Source organism: Cryptomeria japonica, chromosome 4 (genome assembly GCF_030272615.1).
Source record: "Cryptomeria japonica chromosome 4, Sugi_1.0, whole genome shotgun sequence".
Lineage (NCBI taxonomy): Eukaryota > Viridiplantae > Streptophyta > Pinopsida > Cupressales > Cupressaceae > Cryptomeria > Cryptomeria japonica.
In genome coordinates, this window is record NC_081408.1 from 658,331,446 (window position 1) to 658,348,764 (window position 17,319).

The 17,319-nt window shown below is 34.5% G+C and overlaps 2 protein-coding genes across 2 annotated transcripts; one reads left to right on the forward strand and one right to left on the reverse strand.

Annotated features, from left to right (window-relative positions):
- The first annotated feature begins 4,044 nt into the window (after positions 1-4,044).
- On the forward strand, positions 4,045-4,762 carry LOC131875305 (GDSL esterase/lipase EXL2-like). Its single transcript, XM_059219385.1, has 2 exons — positions 4,045-4,285; positions 4,560-4,762. Exons 1-2 carry the CDS (start codon positions 4,045-4,047, stop codon positions 4,760-4,762), a joined length of 444 nt encoding a protein of 147 aa, XP_059075368.1.
- A 6,355-nt stretch (positions 4,763-11,117) lies between these two features.
- On the reverse strand, positions 11,118-14,284 carry LOC131061796 (GDSL esterase/lipase At5g22810). Its single transcript, XM_057995638.2, has 5 exons — positions 13,607-14,284; positions 13,269-13,399; positions 11,967-12,200; positions 11,625-11,880; positions 11,118-11,537 (listed from the first exon to the last, which is right to left on the reverse strand). The coding sequence occupies exons 1-5, from the start codon at positions 13,869-13,871 to the stop codon at positions 11,344-11,346; spliced, it is 1,080 nt and encodes a 359-aa protein (XP_057851621.2). The 5' UTR covers positions 13,872-14,284; the 3' UTR covers positions 11,118-11,343.
- Between the last annotated feature and the right edge of the window lie 3,035 nt (positions 14,285-17,319).

The following is a 17,319-nucleotide window of genomic DNA, read 5'->3' on the forward strand; positions in this document are numbered from 1 at the left end:
ATTGGGAAAGGTAATATTTTGTTGCAGCTGGCAGATGGAAGCAAATGGCTCTTGAAGGATGTTCGTCATGTTCCTAAACTCAAGAGGAACTTAATTTCTGTAAGTCAACTTTATGATCAAGGCTGTCATGTATTTTTTACTTCTGATTCTTGGAAAATAACTAAAGGGGCCTTTGTGGTAGCAAAAGGAAATAAAGTTGGCAGTTTATATGTCTTTAATAATCATGATCAAGTGGGAGCTGCTATGACAATTGAAGACAGCGAGACTGCACTTTGGCACAAAAGACTCAATCACATGAGTAAAAAGGGACTCTCCATTATGCTTAAGAGAGAACAACTACCAGGTCTAAGATCAATTGACTTGGATTTTTGCCAACATTGTCTCTATGGCAAGCAGAAGCGGGTTAGCTTCTTAAGGACTAGTCATGAGAAGAAGAGCGTGCCCTTGGAGCTGATTCGTTCCGATGTCTTCGGTCCCACGGAGGTAACATCAATTGGAGGTGGTAATTATTTTGTAACTTTCCTTGATGACTGCACAAGGAAAGTTTGGATTTACATGTTATCAAGAAAATCTGAAGTATTTTCAAAATTTAAGCTATTTAAAGCTTTCGCTGAAAATCAAAGTGGCCACAAAATTAAGTGTTTGCAAACAGATAATGGAGGAGAATTTTGCTCCTCGGAGTTTGATAGTTTTTGTGCTGACAATGGTATTCGTCGGATTAAAGTTGTTCCCTTTACTCCTCAAGAGAACGGTGCAGCTGAAAGACTCAATCGTACAATTCTTGAGAGAGCTCGTTGCATGCTCTCGAATGCTGGATTGGGTAAGGAATTTTGGGCTAAAGCCTGTAATACAGTAGTATATTTGATTAATCGAGCACCTTCATCTCGTTTGAACTTTGACATTCCAGAGGAGACTTGGTTGGGTAAGAAAATTAGTTATCATTATCTCAGAATTTTTGGTTGTGAAGCGTTTGCTCTCATTCCTAAGGAAAAGCGTTCCAAGCTTGATTCCAAATCAAGACGATGTATCTTTGTTGGTTATGGTGAAAACCAATATGGTTTTCGGTTATGGGATCCGCTTGAAAGAAAGATAATTCGAAGTCGAGATGTGGTGTTTAATGAACATTGTTTTCCAGCAATGCTAGCACAACCCATTGATACCACAGAATATGTTCCCCTCTCTGTTTTTGATAACAATGTTTCACAGGAGCCCTTGAGATCATCTCCTACCTCGATTACTTCTCCAACCTCTGTTTTGGGGTCTGGACCTGTTTCTTCATCACATGTCTCCAGTCAGAATGAATCTGATTCCTTTGGGATTGATAATTCCCAGCCTAGTAAAGTCACTTCACAAGAAAAATCTCAATTTTTCAGAACAGTTATACACCCCTTACAAGGAGATTATGAAGTTTTACCTGAGACTGGAAATTTTTCACGATGCCTAGTTGCAAACTCACAATCTTTGCCATGCTCCTCTCGCCAAGTCTCTGGCACCGTGGGGTTTGAAACATCACAGCCAAACGCAGATGATGACTCTGACTCCTCCCGCGCAGGTTTACCAAGGAATTTTGGCGAGGATTCTTTATCTCTCCCATCGCGCAGGTCACCAGTCTCACGCAACGCAGGTTCTGAGGACATTAGCGTGGGATGTAATATAGTGCAACGTCCTCTGCCTCCATCTTCATCATCGCGCAGGTCACCAGTCTCACGCAGCGCAGGTTCTGAGGACATTAGCGTGGGATGTAATAAAGTGCAACGTCCTCTGCCTCCATCCTCATCAGCGTATTTGCCCCAGTCTACAAATTTGTCTTCAAACACAGGGGGCGGTTTTGAACAGACAGTCCCAAATCATGGTTTGTCAGAGATAATGCAGGAGGGTTCTGTGGATTTGAACCAGAAACATACCTGCACTAATGGAAAGAATTCTTTGTCAAACAATATTGACAATGGACAGGGAAATGATAATTTGTCTCAAAATTTAAATTCAACTACTGGGTTAAGAAGATCCACCAGGCAGAGGAGACTTCCAGAAAAATTTAAAGATTATGAATTATTTCTAACTGAATGTCCAGAATTATTATTCACTGATTAGACAGAGCCAGTTACCTTTAAACAAGCCTGTCATGATCCTTATAGTGAAAAATGGATGGAGGCAATGCGAGATGAAATGGATTCCCTGCAGACCAATTTAACTTGGGATTTGGTGTCACTTCCTCCTCATAAACGAGCTTTGAAAAATCGATGGGTGTATCGATTGAAGGAAGAAGAAGGCGGTAAGAAACGTTACAGGGCCAGGCTAGTTGTAAAGGGTTATGATCAGAAAAAAGGGATAGACTTCAATGAAATTTTCTCTCCAGTTGTGAGAATGACTTCCATTCGTGCTGTGTTGGGTTTAGTCACAGCTAATGATCTTGAGCTTGAACAGTTGGATGTTAAAACCGCCTTTCTTCATGGCGATATCGAAGAAGAACTCTATATGGAACAGCCCGAAGGTTTCATCAAAAAGGGTCAGGAACACTTATACTGTAAACTGAAACGAAGTTTGTATGGGCTCAAACAAGCCCCACGACAGTGGTATCGTAAGTTCGATCGTTTCATGGCTAAGCATCAATTCACTCGTAGTGAGGCTGATCCTTGTGTCTACTACAAGAAGCTTGATTCCGGTGAATTTGTTTTATTACTACTTTATGTTGATGATATGTTGGTTACAGGTTCTAGCATGAAAACTATTTGTGATTTGAAACAACTATTAGCTCGCAATTTTGCCATGAAAGATCTTGAGGCTGCGAAACGTATACTTGGAATGAATATAATCAGGGATAGGAAGAACAAAGAAATCAGGTTGTCTCAAGAAAAATATATCAATCAAGTTTTGGACAGATTTGGTATAAAGGATCTTAAGCCTGTTGTCACTCCTCTACCTGATCATTTTCTTCTATCTTCCGATATGTGTCCTAAGACACAAGAAGATCAAGACTTTATGAAATGTATTCCTTATTCATCTGCAGTTGGTAGCCTTATGTATGCCATGATTTGCACCCGACCAGATATCTCTCATGCAGTGGGAGTTGTTAGCATATTTATGAGCAATCCCGGCAAAGCTCATTGGGATGCTGTTAAGTGGATTATGAGGTACTTGAAAGGGACTTCTAGTTATTCTTTATGTTTTGGTGGAGGTAAACTTCAGCTACAGGGTTATGTTGATTTTGATTTGGGTGGTGATCTGGACACACGCCGATCTACATCAGCATATGTTTTCAAATTTGCCGGAGCAGCGATCAGTTGGGCCTCTAGATTACAAAAGTCAGTTGCTCTTTCTTCTACTGAGGCCGAGTATATGGCTCTATCCGAAGGGGCCAAAGAAATGATTTGGTTGCAGCGCTTATTGAGTGAGCTGGGATGTAAACAGAATGATTATGTTCTTTTTTGTGACAGTAGCAGTGCCATTTTTATGGCTCATAATCATTCATCTCATCGTCGTTCTAAACACATTGATATACAGGAACATTTCATTCGCCATGTAGTTGAAGAAGGCAAGCTACAGGTTGCTAAAATTGATACAAAGGTGAATCCAGCTGATGCACTCATGAAGGCTGTGACAAGGGTGAAGTTCGAGTTCTGTCGGACTTCTCTCGGCCTTGTCAAACTCTGATAGCAGGGCAAGTAGGGGAATCTCTGCAGCAGCGATTGGGTTTCAAGTGGGAGATTGTGGAATATGAAACACCAATAGTCTTCTTCCCTCCAATTCACTTGGTTGTTCAGCTTCTTGAGCCTTATGTATTGGAGCTATTATATATGTTTACTGTTGTGTATTATTGAATGTAACAAGAGAACAGAGATTAATAGAGAATTCCCCTGTTAATGTGGACGTAGCCAATTTGGGTGAAGCACCATAAAATTCTGTGTTGTGTCTTTATTCATTCTTTCTTCCTTTCTGTTTTTCTGCACTTTCATTTTTCATTTACTCGCTCTTCATAATCAAACAATTGGTATCAGAGCTCGGTGGTGAAGCTGGTTGGGAAATTCGGTGTAAATTTCCAGAATTATGGAAGAAGCGGACAAGTGGAAAATTGAGAAATTCGCAGGCCAGAATTTTGGACTTTGGAAGGTGCAGATGGAGTCACTGCTGATTAAGCAGGATCTTGCATTAGCGTTGGAAGGAAAGGCCAAAGGACAAGGCACTCTATCTGACCCAGAATGGGAAAAAATGGACAAAAAGGCAAGAGCCACGATCTTTCTTTCATTGTCCAGCAATGTGTTGTTTTTTATAGAGCCCGATTTTCCCGGTATAATTGCTTATATTGATACATAACATAAGTTCTTCAATATCATTAAATCTCCGACGAAGTATTTTAAGTTAAGTTGCATCCATCTCAGAGATTATTTAGAAGCTCTAGAATTCTATTTCTTGATATGGGCTACAGTGTTTTGTCAAAAGAAAACTTCTCTGATATAAATTAGTTGTGTTTTTTATTTACTGCCCATGAAACTGTGTAAAGTATATTGAGAGAAATTTTTGTTAAGAAAAAAAATAACGAATTGGGTGATTTTTTTTGGCAGGTTTTGAAGAGGCTAGGAAAGGTTGCTGTGGAACAGGTCTTTTGGAGACAGCTATAATGTGCAACCCTATCATATTAACTTGTGCTGATCCATCCAAATATGTGTTCTGGGATAGTTTTCATCCAACAACTGAATGTTACCAAATACTTGCGAACGCCACGTTCCAGCAGATTAGGGATAGTATACTGTCGGCAACCTCATGAAACTAATGCAAAGATAATTCAGTAGGACCTGCACTATTTTACAATAAATAGAAACAAAAATTTAATAAAATAAGATTTGTTATATTATTATAATAATATTTTAGAAGACATTTTTTTCATAGTAATTATAAGTTTCAAATCTCATGAGAAATAAATGATATTAAGTTTATGTTTCTTCAGAGTTAAATATTTTTGTTTATTTTTTTGTTGGATTTTATATATATATATTCAAGGTTTATGGAAAATATCATGCTTTTGTGAGTAAGAGTTTACATGTTTCAATGTATATTATACAATAAAGAAGTGGTAAATATATGTTCTATTTTTTTTTAGGAAAATGATAAGATGGAGAGTGGTGATAAAAGTATGTTCATACTTTCTAATGAAAATGTAATGAATTGTAAAATTACAATTACTTTTTGTCTCTTCTATATATTGTTCTAAAAATTATTATACATTAATTACCTATATTCACTTAACAAATTTTTTAAGTTGAATAAACATATTTATTCAAATTTATTTTTTCATTTGATCTCATGATAACCACTAATAAATTTTCCTAAAAAATATTACTAATAATTTTTTTGATATGATATTCTTTTATTCTATAAATTAAGATAATATAATCATTTTTAAATAGAACAAAATATTTTAACTTAGATGAATTTTAAAATTAACAAAATTTAGTCTATCTATCTAAAACACTATATTTTTCCTCAATGCTTGTAGCATCCTTAAATACTTTTGACATCCTCTGCATTATTATGAAGATTATAGAACCAAGATTTAATCATAAAGTCCAATAAAATAATCACATAAAAGGTTTATAAGAATGCATTTTCCTTCATATTGGATGACATTTATCTCATTTAATACTACAAAATCAATACTATAGTCAATCATTATTTTTCCTCTTCAAAATTTAAAAAAATATTGTTAAGTAGGTACAAATCATACCTTAGTTTCCAACCTTAGTCTTATCTATACATATATTTATTATCAATTGTTTCAATGATTCATTTCATAAAGGAAGTGCATACACTACTCTTACATACTAATTAGGATTTCTAGCAATGATAACTTTAAAAAACCCACCTTGAAAAAAGATATAAAATCCTATCAAGTTTTTAACTTTTTTATTTTTTATTGTAAATCTATTAATGAATCTTTTTTTTCTTTTGAAAAATATTAATTCTAAAAATTTGTAGAAGATCTTAGTGAATCTTATCAAAAAAAATTTAAAATTACTTTCCATGGAAAGGTAAGTTGTAAAGTTTATTGCTTGTGTCTATAATTCTTTAATTCATTAATATTTTAATTCAAACATTGAATATTTTAAATCACTCTTAATTTTTTTCACTATTCCTAATTTTATTTATAATCTAACATCTTGGGTTCTAATTCAAGCTTCATGTAGAGTGGAGATCTACAGGTACATTTTAGCACACAAAATTTAACCCCAACCATTAGATTATAAATCTTCAATAATCCAAATATAATACTAGGATCAATTGGAATTGGAGCTATATGGGTACATTTTAACCCCATGAAATACAATCTCAACCATTAGATTATAAATAAATTCAATGACGATGATTAAAAATTGATGATTTGGACCTAAAATAAGCGATAATATATATAATATTATTGGTGAATTAATTTTGTTTTCTACTATAACTAATGAAAATTAGGTGAATTTGATCTAATTAGGTAGTGAATATTGTGGTGAACTTTGAGTTTGAAAGTTTAGCAAAATAAATGTTATAGTGATTGAGCTAGCAACAACCATTGTTATGGACAAAGTTATGACATTTGTGCAAAGAAGATGAAGACCATAATGGTTACAAATGATTTGAAAGTTTAACAAAATAAATGTTCTAGTGATTGAGCTAGCAACAACCATTGTCATGGACAAAGTTATGATATTTGTGCAAAGAAGATAAAGACCATAATGGTTGCAAATAATTTGTGGGATCTTGTGGTCACTAGGTTAGTGGATATAGTTGACACAACTCAATTTGCAACCCTCATAAACCACCAAAAGACCCAGTTGAGGGAGACAAGGAAAAAAGATGCAAAAAACCCCAGATTGATTAAAATGGCCTTGACACGGGCCATTTTTCCTAGAATAGCAGTAGCTAACTATGCGAGAGAAGCTTGGGAAATCCTCCAAATAAGCTACAAGGGAACTTAAAAACTCTATTTGGTGTAGCTCGAGATTCTCAGAACAGATTTTGAGACTCTTCAAATGACATTATTACAAGTTGGGCTCCCCTTGTTACATAATATAGATGCCACTAAAAGTCAAAGATCGATGTCATATGCCTCTAAAAGTCAAAGATCAATATCATTTAACTTAAAATAGTTATGAGAACAAGGGATTCCAATGGCATCTACAATATTTTTATTATTATTTGTTTAATATTTAGTAGGATATTTAATAATGTTATATACTTGCATATATATCATAATATATGATTCGAAGAGAACGAAAACTAAGTCATCTCCTTTGTTAAAGCAATTGTCTTCTCATTGAGAGAAGTTGCAACTTCATTAAAACTTTTCATAGCTGAGCCATTCAATACATTGGGTAAAGTGATTTGTGAAGGGAAACAACCAAATGGTGGTAGCCCAATTATAACAAGTCTGGTAGCACCCTCATTGTAGATGCTCCTGAAAATGCACAACAAATAAATATGAGAAGGCTTCTAGAGAATCTATCCATTGAAAATATTAAAGGTTTAGTTTGTGTAAATTACCTGTACAAACGCACGAAGGGATTGGATAACGATATCCTCAAACAATGTAAGGGTGTATTATTTTGGTCATGAGAGGATTCGTGCAGTAATTGTTGATAAAATCATTTGATCCTGTACTTCGAGAAAAGATTGCTTCTGATATAATTTTGTTCGCATTCCTTTGCCTATCATATTTGCAAGCTACAATCGGTATTGCCTGAAGTTGTCCAGTTATTTTCCCAATGTTAACACTTTCTGTAAATGGGAAAAATCTTAGATTCTCAATGTTAACACTTTCTGCAAATGGAAAAAATCTTAGATTCTACACTTCAGGTTTTTCTCATCGAGAATTCTGAATCAAATAAAGAAAGGTTTTGAAAGAATTCTAACAATCTTTTACAAAAGAAAGAACAAAAATACTATTGAACTCTGAAACACAACAACCGAATATAATATAAAACAAGAAAGTGAAGGACAAACAGTAGCGGGATACATTGTCTAAAGGACAACCCTAACAGGGACATACAACATAAAACAAAAACAAAGTTAAAAAGCATTAAATTAGGGCCACAAGAATCCAAAGAGATCTAGAGAGCTTTGAATATAGTCATTACACTGATTCGTCAAGTCACTATGTTGGTATCTTAGATTCTAACATTTTATTTTTTTATCAATTGAAAATGTTAGTAATAAGTCAAATGTGGATCAATGATGGGCTGGTCTTATAGGGTCAGGAGTTCAGTTGGTAGAGCACTCTTGCATCAAGTAGAAGTTCCTAGGTTCAAGATCTAATTGGTCTATGAAATCTCAACATGGTATTAGACTCAAACTCAATTAGGGGCCCCAAGCATTTAATGTGGTTTAAGGGGGGCGTTGATAATATATCAAATATAAACCAAAGATTTGTTGATCCTAGAGAAGTCAATGACACAATAAGGATAGGTGTTGATAATAGGCTAAAGCCTTGCCCAAAGATGGGTTGGTCTTACAGAGGCTAGTAACAATTGAAAGGTTCTTAGATTTGAGTCCTAACTAGTCAATGAAAACTCAAAAAAAAATGAACAAATTTACTAGAAATAAGTCACAAATTTACTGGGAATAAGTCACATCTGAACTAATGATGGACTGACCACAAAAGAATCGACAGTTTAGTTGATAGAACTCTCTACCAAAAACAAAAGAAAAATTAAATTAAAAGAAAACTAATGAAAGCAATTACAATTTACTGACCAAAGTTTGAGAAGTACTATCATCATATCCCAATGAAATTGAACCGAAACTCGCACCTGTGAGTAATTTTTCTCCTTGAAAATTGGGATTCAAGGATGTGGGTAGAAAATCTAGAAAATTTGAGAGTTTAGTTGTACTCATTTATGCCAGATGGTTGAGACATTAGTTAACTTGCAATTGTAATCATCAACAAGTCAAAACTCTTTAAGACAAGCTTATCATATTTGAGAAAGTCAATTTCCTCATGTATCTTAAACCATAAGAATAACATTTTTATTGGAATATCACTATATAATATATATGCATTGCAAAAAGAGTATAATAGAATCTATGTTGATAATTTGTCATTTGTAAACAATCTAGTAGCTTTATGATATGGAAAATCTTTCTCATATGGATTAAAGTTAGCTTTGGCAATACTATTGAGTTGATTGTTGTTCCCAGGATCTATTGTGAAGTCTCTATGGCCTTCTTAGACTGCATTTGTGTTTCCACTTGTTGTCTTGCTAGCATTAAGAAAATAACAAAACCTAACATAAAATTAGATTCAGCTGATCCCTCCATTGCTTATTTAGAGGCACAATTGCTATTGCATGGTACATGGCTAGTATACAAATTTATAGTCACTTGTGTGAAAGGATTTTTTATTTATTTTAACTCTAGAGGTATTCCCGCGACCCAGCCCAGTACCCAACTTGTCTTATCTTGGTCTTACTTACTATCAAGTTGGGATCAAGAAGGGGTGAAAGAGGTGAGGTGAGGTGAGACTAATCCTCTAGGGATGTACATAATTACCCACAAGCCACATGCATCAAACGAACACGGCCCTCGAAGTCAAACCCAAAACCAATAGCCCAAAATTTTTAAATTTTAGAGTTATTCTTTTAGAATTTCGCAATTGGATAAAGCCCTAAATTTTTTCCCTATTCCTAGTCTTTTATAATGTGAAAGTATTTTTTAATTGTGGGCACAAACTTATCGTGTTCCACGAGCTGCCTGGGGTGCTGTGAAGTCAACCCCGGCGTCTTTCCATTGTAAATTTCAAATCGTATCATATCTGTGCCTGCGTCAACTTCACGTTGGATTCAAATGTCCACTTCAAAGAAAGTTTGGGTAAACCTGAAACACTTATTTCTTAGGAAACGTGGATACGGGCATTTTATGATCACTCCTTCTACCGACAAAATGGCAGTCAAATGATATTTTTCATATAGCTGTTTCCCTGGATATTTTAGTTAAGATTTCCTTTGATATTTGATGCTTTAGAGATAAACTTGGAAGGATACGTTGACCCTAGGATGAAACTTTTGCAAAGCCAAGAGGAGGGTCCACTTGGATGAGCTGTGAGTTTGGAGACACTCTATTGATCTTGTATTTCATTTCCGTGTTTGATTACATTTCTTCAATATTCTCAGACTAATATGCATTTTTTAGCTGAACAGATTGTTATTGAATGCATGACTATTTTCTTAGATATCGTGGCTGGGATTCAAGGCTTTAACCTTATTGTAAAGCCAAACGAGGGTCCACTTGGATGAACTGTGAGTTTGGAGACACTCTAATGATCTTGTATTTCATTTCCGTGTTTGATCACATTTTTTTGATAGTTTCAGACTAATATGCATTTTCTGATTCATATGACATTTAAGATTGTTATATTGAATGTGTGTCTATTTTCTTCTAAATTGTGTTTGGGATACCAGTTTTAAACTTGAGGATGTTATGATTGGAGTTAGTCTTTCTTTATTGTAAAATACAATTTAACATATTGTAATGAATAGGTTGTATTTAATTTTTTACAAAATTTAATAGGTAATAGTATATAATTTAAAAAATACAGTGGGTGGTAAAAAAGTATACTTTCAATATTTAATTGGGATAGAATTTGAAATAAAGATGAGAAGCATTAAATACTAGGGTCAAGCTTTCACAACACTATAATAATTAAAACAGTTTCAAAGAGGAAGAATCTTGATCATCATACTTTCACTAGACAATTCTAGGGATAGCACTATTTATAGACTCCCAACTATTGAGAGTATTCTCTAGCGAGTCTTAGACCCCACACACTAAGCAACATATTAAGTCTAATGAATGTTAGTCAACTATGAGTGTTTAACATTTTTAAGCTTATAAATGTAAATTTAATGTATGCGATTTAAACCATTTTACATTGTCCTCATTATTATATTGAATATGTGACTATTACCTTCTCCTTTAATAATTCAACACATTTCTTTTTAAAAATTCTTTATTACATCATTAATAAATACTGTATCCCACTAAAATCTTCAATAGACTCAATCACACTCCATTGAAAATCATTGCTTAAAAGACAATTCCACATACCAATTGACGCAACACAAATGAAAAAGACGAACGTGCTCATATACTTATAGATATAATATAAAAGGTTGTGTGGATCATATAACTTTTCTAGATACACACGTTTCTTCAAGGATGTTAATGGCTGGAATGGCGCCGTCAAGAACTCCTTATTAATTTTATTTTCTCGCGGAGCTACATGCTTTCACACTCTACTACATTGTGAGTGCTACAACGTAGCTATTTTATAAATCTAAACAGAAAAGATTAAAGAAACCAGCAAAATTATCATGAGTTCAGTTGCATCAAAACTTCGGAAAATAAATCCTTGGCAATGCTGTTATAGGCTTCGCTTGTTGGATGGAAGCTATCCCAGAATACATATTTGGATGGATCATTACAAGTTGGGGTCCCCTTGTTGCATAATATAGACGCCTCTATAAGTCCAGTTCCACAGCAACCCTTCCTTGTTTCTTTAAAACCTGCACCACACAGTTAATCAATGTAAAATAATTGAGAACGAGGGATTCCTATGGCATTTACAATGTTTCTGATTATTGTTTGCTTACCATATTTAGTGGGATATTTAATCATGTCATATAATTTTGCATATATATCATAATATGCGATTCGAAGAGCAGGAAAACTGAGAGTCATCTCCTTTGTTAAAGCAATTGTCTTCTCATTGAAAGAAGTTGCAACTTCATTAAACTTTTCATAGCAGGAGCCATTCAACACATTGTGTAAAGTGATTTGCGAAGGGCAACAACCAAATGGTGGTAGCCCAATTATAACAAGTCTGGTAGCACCCTCATTGTAGATGCTCTGGAAAATGCACAACAATAAATATGAGAAGGCTTCTAGAGAATCTGTGCGTTGAAAATATTAAATGGTTAGTTTGTGTAAATTACCTGTACAAACCCACGAAGGGATTGGAGAAGGATATCCTCGAACTGTGCAAGGGTGTATTTTTTGGACATGAGAGGATTCGCATAGTAGTTGTTGATAAAATCATTTGATCCTGTGCTTAAAGCAAATATTGCTTCTGATATGATTTTGGTTGCATTCCCCTGACCTGTCATATTTGCAAGCTGCAACCGGTAATGCCTGAAGTTCTCCAGTTGTTTTCCCAGCGTTAACACTTTCTGCAAATGGGAAAAATCTTAGATTCAACAGTTTAGGTTTCCGAATTGATAAATGTTTTTCATCAAAATTATGAATTAAATAAAAAAGGGTTTCGAAAGGATCCAACAATCTTACATAGAAAAAAATAGAAATAGTATTGAAGTCTATAACACAACAGCCGAATACAACATAAAACAAGAAGGTGAAGGACAAACAGTAGTGGACCACACTGTATAAAGGGCCGCCCAGCAGGGGCCAAAAAGGAACAAGGACAAGGTTAAGAAGCGTTCAATCAGGGCCAGCTGAATTCAAAGAGTTCTAGAGAGCTTTGAATATAGCCATTAGACTGATTTGTCAAGTCATTATGTTGCTATATAGATTTAACATTTGTTTTTCTATCAACCGAAAATGTGTCAAATTTGGATCAATGATGGGCTGGTCTTATAGGATCATTAGAACACTCCAGCAGCAAATGGAAGACTCCAGTAGCAAATGGAAGGTCTTAGGTTCAAGATCTAGTTGGTCAATGAAAACTTAACACATCAAACTCAAGCTCAATTAAGAGCCTCAAGCACCAAATGTAGCCTAAGAAGGACGGCTGATAATATATCAAATCTGGATCAAAGATGGATTGATCCCATAGAAGCCAATAACTCAATAGAATACTCAGCAGCAAATAGAAGGTTCTTAGATTCGAGTCCTAGCTGGTCTATTAAAGCTCAATAAAAAAACAAATTTGTTAAAAATAAATCACATCTGAACTGATGACGGGCTGGGGCTAGAGCCCTAAGCACCTGGTGTGACTTAAATAGAGGTGTTGATAATAGACCAAACTCTGACCAAAGATAGGCTGGTCTTTAAAGGCTAGTAGATTGGAAGAGAACTCGAGAAGCAAATGAAAGGTTCTTAAATGTGAGTCCTAACTACTCCATGAAAGTTCAACAGAAATAAACAAATTTACTAGAAATAAATCACTATTTGAAATGATAGTGACCACAAAAGAATCAATAATTTATTTGATAGAACACTCTAACAACAACAAAATTAAATGAAAAGAATACTAATAAAAGCAATTACAACGTACTGACCAAAGTTTTAGAGGTACTGTCATCGTATCCCGATGAAGCCGAACCGAAACTAGCACCTGTGAGCAATTTTTCTCCTTGAAAATTGGGGTCCAAGGATGCAGGAAGCAAATCTGGAAGTCCTGAGAGTTCAGCTGTATCCATTTACGTCAGATAATTGAACCTTTAGCAAATTTGAAATTGTTATCATGAACAAGACAAAACTCATCTTAATTTTCCATGCTTTAAGATCATCTTATCCTATTTGAGAAAGGCAGTTTCCTAATGTATGTTAACCCATAAATAACATTTTCATTAGAATCTCACTATATAATATATATGCACTGCAGAAAGAGTATTACAGAGTATGTCAGTCGCTAATTTCCCATTTGTAAACCGTCCAGTAGCTTTATGATCTGGAAAATCTCTCCCATATGGAGAAAAATTAGCTTTGGCAATACTATTGAGTTGATTATTATTTCCAGGATCTATTGTGGAGTCTCCGAAGACATAGAGAGCCGAAGCTATGGCCTTCTTAGACTGCGTTTGTGCTTCCACTAGTTGTCCAGCTAAAGCTAGAAAAATAACAAAACCCAACACAAAATTAGATGCAGTTGATCCCTCCATTGCTGATTCAGAGGCACAACTTCTAATGAATGGTTCATGCCTGGTATACAAATTTATAGTCAAATTACATGATTTTTTTCTCCTGTGTGAAAGGATTGTGGAATTTTACAGCTGTTCTTTTGGATTCAGGGCACTGGATGAAGGCCCAATTCTTCTTTTTCAACTGTTTACAATGTCTGAAAGATTTTTCAATTGTCGGCACAATCTTTTCGTGTTCCACGAGCTGCCTGGGCTGTTCTGAAGTCAACCCCGATGTATCTCCCTTGTAAATCTGAAATTATATCGTATCTGTGCCTTCGTCTGCTTCACATTGGATTCAAATTTTCAGTTTAAAGAAAGTTTGGGTAAACCTGAAACAATTATTGCTTAGCAAACGTGGAAACAGGCATTTTTTGATCACTCGTTCTACCGACAAAATGTCAGACGAATTATTTCCCTTGATACTTAGATGCCTTAGAGATAAACTTGGAAGGATAGGCTGACCTTATTGTAAAGCCAAACGAGGGTCCACTTGGATGAGCTGTGAGTTTGGAAACACTCTAATGATCTTGTATTTCATTTCCGTGTTTGATCACTTTTCTTCAATATTCTCAGACTAATATGCACTTTTTAGCTTATACGGCATTTAAGATTGTTATTGAATGCATGCCTATTTACCTAGATATTGTGGCTGGGATTCAAGGCTGTTATGATTGGAGTGAGTCAGTTTTATTGTAAAAAGATAATTTAATATGTTTTACTGAATAAGTTATATTTGAATTTTTATAAATTTTAATAGTATATAAAAGAAATTTAAAGTTGGATGGTAAAACAGTATACTTTTAATTTTTAATTGGGATAGAATATGAAATAAAAATGAGAAATATTATAACAAGAATCAAGATAAAGAAGAGGGATCTTTATCATTAGACTTTTCACTAGACAACTCTAAGAATAGCACCATTTATAGACTACCAATTGTTAAGAGCACGCTCCTCGTTGTTACATTGGATGTGTGGCTATTTTCCTATACATTGTGGTTGGGATCCAAGGCCTTAAACTTGATGTTCTTATTATTATATCTAGTTGTTTTGTTGTAGAATGTAATTGTTTTAATGAATAAGTTTTATTTAATATTTTATAAACTTTAAAGATGTACATAATTCATGAAAAAGGGGTGAGTGGTAAAAAGGCACACCCTTAATGTCGGTGTAGGATAGAGTGTGAAATAAAGATGATAAGTATAATAACAAGGGTCAAGCTCACACAATACTGAGCAATTAAAGTGGTCCCAATAGAGGGGATATTATGTTCATCAGACTTTCATAAGACAATTATAGGGATAGCATCATTAATAGGCTCCAAATCAATGAGAAAACTCTCCTCTTTAGGAATGTCTTTTGGTTGAGCATAGATTAGGGAGATGGCGAGGAAATTTATCAAAGTCACGACATCTAGTACCACAATCAATAGATAAGGTAGAGGGTGATCTAGAAAACTACTTGGCCATCCTCTATCATGGGCCACTTTATTTTTGGAGCTTGGAGGCTAAGAGATATTACACTAGGATCATTAGTCATGTTTGGAGAATTGGCTACAATAACACATATTCCATCAAGGAGGAGAGGGGTCAAGAAAGACTCTAGCAATAATTCAAGAAGCATTTCTAATGTCCCCTTATTTAAACTCTTAGGGTTTAAGTGCAATTTACTTATAACTTCAATTGCAAGAGACTTCTTTCTAATCAAATACTTATATAAAATGCAGAATATAGATATTTTGCAAAACTTATATTCATGATACTACTCTTGATAATTGATATATATATGATGGAGCATCTTTTGTTGTCTTTGATGTAACTATAAGAATTATGCAATGATGATCACTGATATGGATGTTATTCTCCGATCTGCAATGCAAAACCCTATCACTTGGCGTTTATGGAGCTATGTTGCCAGAAACGCGACAGGAGAACGTCATTTTGTGTTGCAACGGTTGAAATGTGTTTCCCTGTCGCAAACAACAATTTCCCAACTCCTCAGCACATTGCAGCCGTTGCCAAAAATGGTTCTCACAATCAAAGAAATTTAAAGGAGTGGCAAAGTTTTTAGTATAGGTTTCTAAGAATTGCAGTAAATAATAATAAATTTTTCGTAACTACCAACCATGTCGTTAGTAGTAAAAAGAGTATTGGCGAATTAACCATTGGTCTTTTAAATGATCAAACTACAGATTTTGGGAGTTATCCATTAGTTGTTAATGGTTAGGTTTTTATAAATAATTAACTTATTGAGTTAACTGTTGATCATTTTAATGATTAAACTGCAGATTGTGGGAGTTATCTATTAGCTTTTACTCGTCAAGTTTTTTACTAGGTGTACCTTGATTAGGTGTCATGGTATATGTATTAAATAATAAAAAAATTAGTTGATCTTGTTGGTCAGAGAAAACCCAACCCTTGTAATGATCTGTTCGACCTTGTTCAGGTCTATATATTAACTGATTGCTTGGTATTGGCAAGACTCTTTTGACATTGAATATTGTGTTGTCTCCCTACCCATTGTGATTATAATTTGTACTGACCAGACTACTTTATCCATACATATTGATCCATATTGATAGTTGATTCTCTCCCAACAGTGAGTATGACCCTATACTAATCTTAGTCATTTACCATTCTTGTCTTGGCTTTGATGAAGTTGCTATCTATGATGACAACTTTGACCCTGAAATATATTACTAATTATTGCACCATTAATAAACTTTAATTGTTTGTTCTCTGTGTTTTTTTATATCATAATTATTTCATTATTTATATTTGTCCATGTATTGCATGCTACATTATTCATAAAGATAATACAAGGATCTTTTTCTCCATCTAATTGTCTGTAATATATCAAACTACTTAATGATGATTGATAAATATTCCTAGCCTTGTTATATAAAATTTTCTTACTTGGAAGATGTCTTATGTCTTCCACACTTGGACCATATTTTGATGGGGAGATTACAATCTCCCCTTCTTAAAATTGCTTTCCCATGAGCAATCTTAAAACTTCATGTCGATACCAAGGTCCCAAATAAGTATACAGCGTACTCCAATACTAATTATTTGCTCCATGTTGATGCCAATGAACTCATCCAATTTATCAAGCTCTATCATTCTATGCAAATTAACCAGATCATGTAAATTCCTAGGTCCCAAGGTTTATAGCACCACTTGATCATAATATCTAGTTTTCTAGAGTAATCTTTGAAAAACTATCAAGAGGAAGAACATTCCAATGTTTCATGAGCTCCTTAGAAGATTGTCATTTGAAGGCCTCAAATCTTAACACTATAAGAGCAATTTTACTATATTCTTCATATATCATCTTTATTCTAGGGTTCCAAGTTAGTCTTGGGAGAGAATCATCATGTTAATGTTGTGTTGCTCTAATTACAATAATAGGTTGCTCATATGCCCAAC

Excerpts from the sequence above, each read along its gene's own strand:
- LOC131875305 (XM_059219385.1), top strand. The coding sequence starts at position 4,045 with ATGGAAGAAGCGGACAAGTGGAAAATTGAGAAATTCGCAGGCCAGAAT. Across the intron at positions 4,286-4,559 it reads TATAGAGCCCGATTTTCCCG|GTTTTGAAGAGGCTAGGAAA; the intron begins GTATAATTGCTT and ends TTTTTTTGGCAG.
- LOC131061796 (XM_057995638.2), bottom strand. The coding sequence starts at position 13,871 with ATGGAGGGATCAACTGCATCTAATTTTGTGTTGGGTTTTGTTATTTTT. Across the intron at positions 11,881-11,966 it reads CCCTTCGTGGGTTTGTACAG|AGCATCTACAATGAGGGTGC; the intron begins GTAATTTACACA and ends TGCATTTTCCAG. Across the intron at positions 11,538-11,624 it reads TAAATATCCCACTAAATATG|GTTTTAAAGAAACAAGGAAG; the intron begins GTAAGCAAACAA and ends TGTGTGGTGCAG.